Here is a 1818-nt window from a genome sequence, read left to right as displayed (position 1 = left end):
CATTAGCACCTCTAGTAATATATTTACTGAGAAAAATGGTGACGTGTTCAATACTTATTTTACCCGCTGTATTTGTGTGTGGCTTTTGGAGAAAATAGTAAATATACTCAGCTGGTGAGTGCATGTGACCTCCCCCAAAAGAAATAAAAATTACAGTGGGATTGAACTTTATTATATGTTCTTAACAATCACGCAATAAAACGATGGAGTGCAGGGGAGGGGGGGTTAATGACTGAGCGGGGTTGTGTATTCGTGTGCGGGGGGTTAACTTCGGCAAACGGAGAGCTGAACGTGACGTCACGTCTTCTGCGCATGCAGGAGGCATGAAAAGTTCAGAATGTAGACCAGGGGTCTCCAACCAGCAGCTCTTCAGTACTTATGAAAAATTCAGAGAAGCAAAATTTAATTTGTCACTGRCCAAACAAACTTTCATTGAATTCCAATCAATCTATAGATGTCCCTCCCCTTTGGTTGTCAATCAATCAGTTTAGGGCTCAGTATGGTCGATCGGCAGACGACGCGCGGTTACGTGGTTGTTCGTTTTCACACACACCTTTCATAGTTTGAGACAGACGGGCTGTGTCCAAAACGGGAGGCCGGGTTTCTTCCCACTGAAGTCTACAATGCGGGAAAAAATAAATAAAAAATCGGAGACCTGTCACCTGACGTTATTTGTGCACAAAGCTGTYGCAGTTAAACTCTAAGTTAGTTGTGTGAAATACACTATAATATGAATGAATAAATACAAAAAGCACATTCATGTAAATCCAGTGTTCTTTGTGGTGGTTTCATGTGAGTTGTGCAAATCAAGCTTATTTCAATGGTTTAAGTTTAAAATTAAATGTTACAAAAAGTAGCTCTTGGAAAATTTCATTTTGTGAAATTAGCTCTTAAGGGAAAAAAAGGTTGGAGACCCCTGATGTAGACTGATGGAGGTTGCATTTAAAATATAATGTGAACGCCAAAAATATATATATAATAATAATTTGAACTGAGCATTAAGACCTGCAGTGTGAATGTAGCCTTAGAGACATCAGTTTTTTCTGCATCGTGTTATAAATGATTATTTTACCTGACAGCCTGTGTTGTTATTACTGATGTTTTCAGGCCTTCATCACGTTCCTCTGTCTTTACGGGATGGTGTGGTGCGCAGAAACGTACGGCCCGAGGGAAAAGGTGTGTCTGTTGCTTATGGTTTCAGGAATATGTTTTCATTGGTCAAACTACTGCAGATCGATGGTCTTGTATTTAGTGAAACGAGTCGACACGTCCTAAGATAAGTTGCCATACGTTGGTAACTCATTCTGCTGTTCGAGGCGAACGTTCATCAACCAGTACAGCTTTGCGTCACACAGTCTGGTTCCTCTGAAGAGTTTCAATGATGAGGTATTTCCCAGCAGACGTATCAAGTCCAGCTGTTTTTGTCCAAATCTTCGCAGTAAATTAGTGTTTTTTCATATTCTGAGGCGGTCTGGTTCTAAAATGTTCTTAACTTTGGTGTCCTCAAACAACTGCAGATGTTTTCATCAGTTCATTTTTGTTCTTTATTTTTTCTGTCTTTACCAGATGTGTGTAAAACACACTAATCATTTTTTAATGTTTTGTTTTTTGACCTGTCAGCAGGAAGTTTTTACATATTTTAGGCATAATAAATAGCTGCCGTCAGTGACGATCATGGGCTCATCGTGGGTTTTTCCCCCTCAAACGTTCCTTAAAGTGTATCTTACCCCCCCCCGTGAAAAGATAACTCTGCCCCAAGGCAAAATTTGAAAAATGCATCAAAGTGGGTAGGGGAGGGGTGTGGGTGGGGAAGGGGGG

At 40.5% G+C, this 1818-nt stretch overlaps 1 protein-coding gene across 1 annotated transcript in view; it reads left to right on the top strand.

Moving 5' to 3' along the window:
• The window catches only part of ptdss1a (phosphatidylserine synthase 1a), a gene marked incomplete at its 3' end in the record, with an annotated part of 10689 nt that extends 9513 nt beyond the window's left edge, over positions 1 to 1176 (top strand). Inside the window, 1 exon segment of the mRNA XM_014008779.1 lies at positions 1108 to 1176. Within this exon segment, the coding sequence (XP_013864233.1) occupies positions 1108 to 1176 (69 nt within the window).
• Positions 1177 to 1818: the final 642 nt, after the last annotated feature.

This window comes from Austrofundulus limnaeus, unplaced genomic scaffold (genome assembly GCF_001266775.1).
Source record: "Austrofundulus limnaeus strain Quisiro unplaced genomic scaffold, Austrofundulus_limnaeus-1.0 Scaffold52, whole genome shotgun sequence".
NCBI lineage: Eukaryota > Metazoa > Chordata > Actinopteri > Cyprinodontiformes > Rivulidae > Austrofundulus > Austrofundulus limnaeus.
Note: the sequence above shows the minus strand (reverse complement) of the source record. Positions and strands in the feature narration are given on the sequence as shown.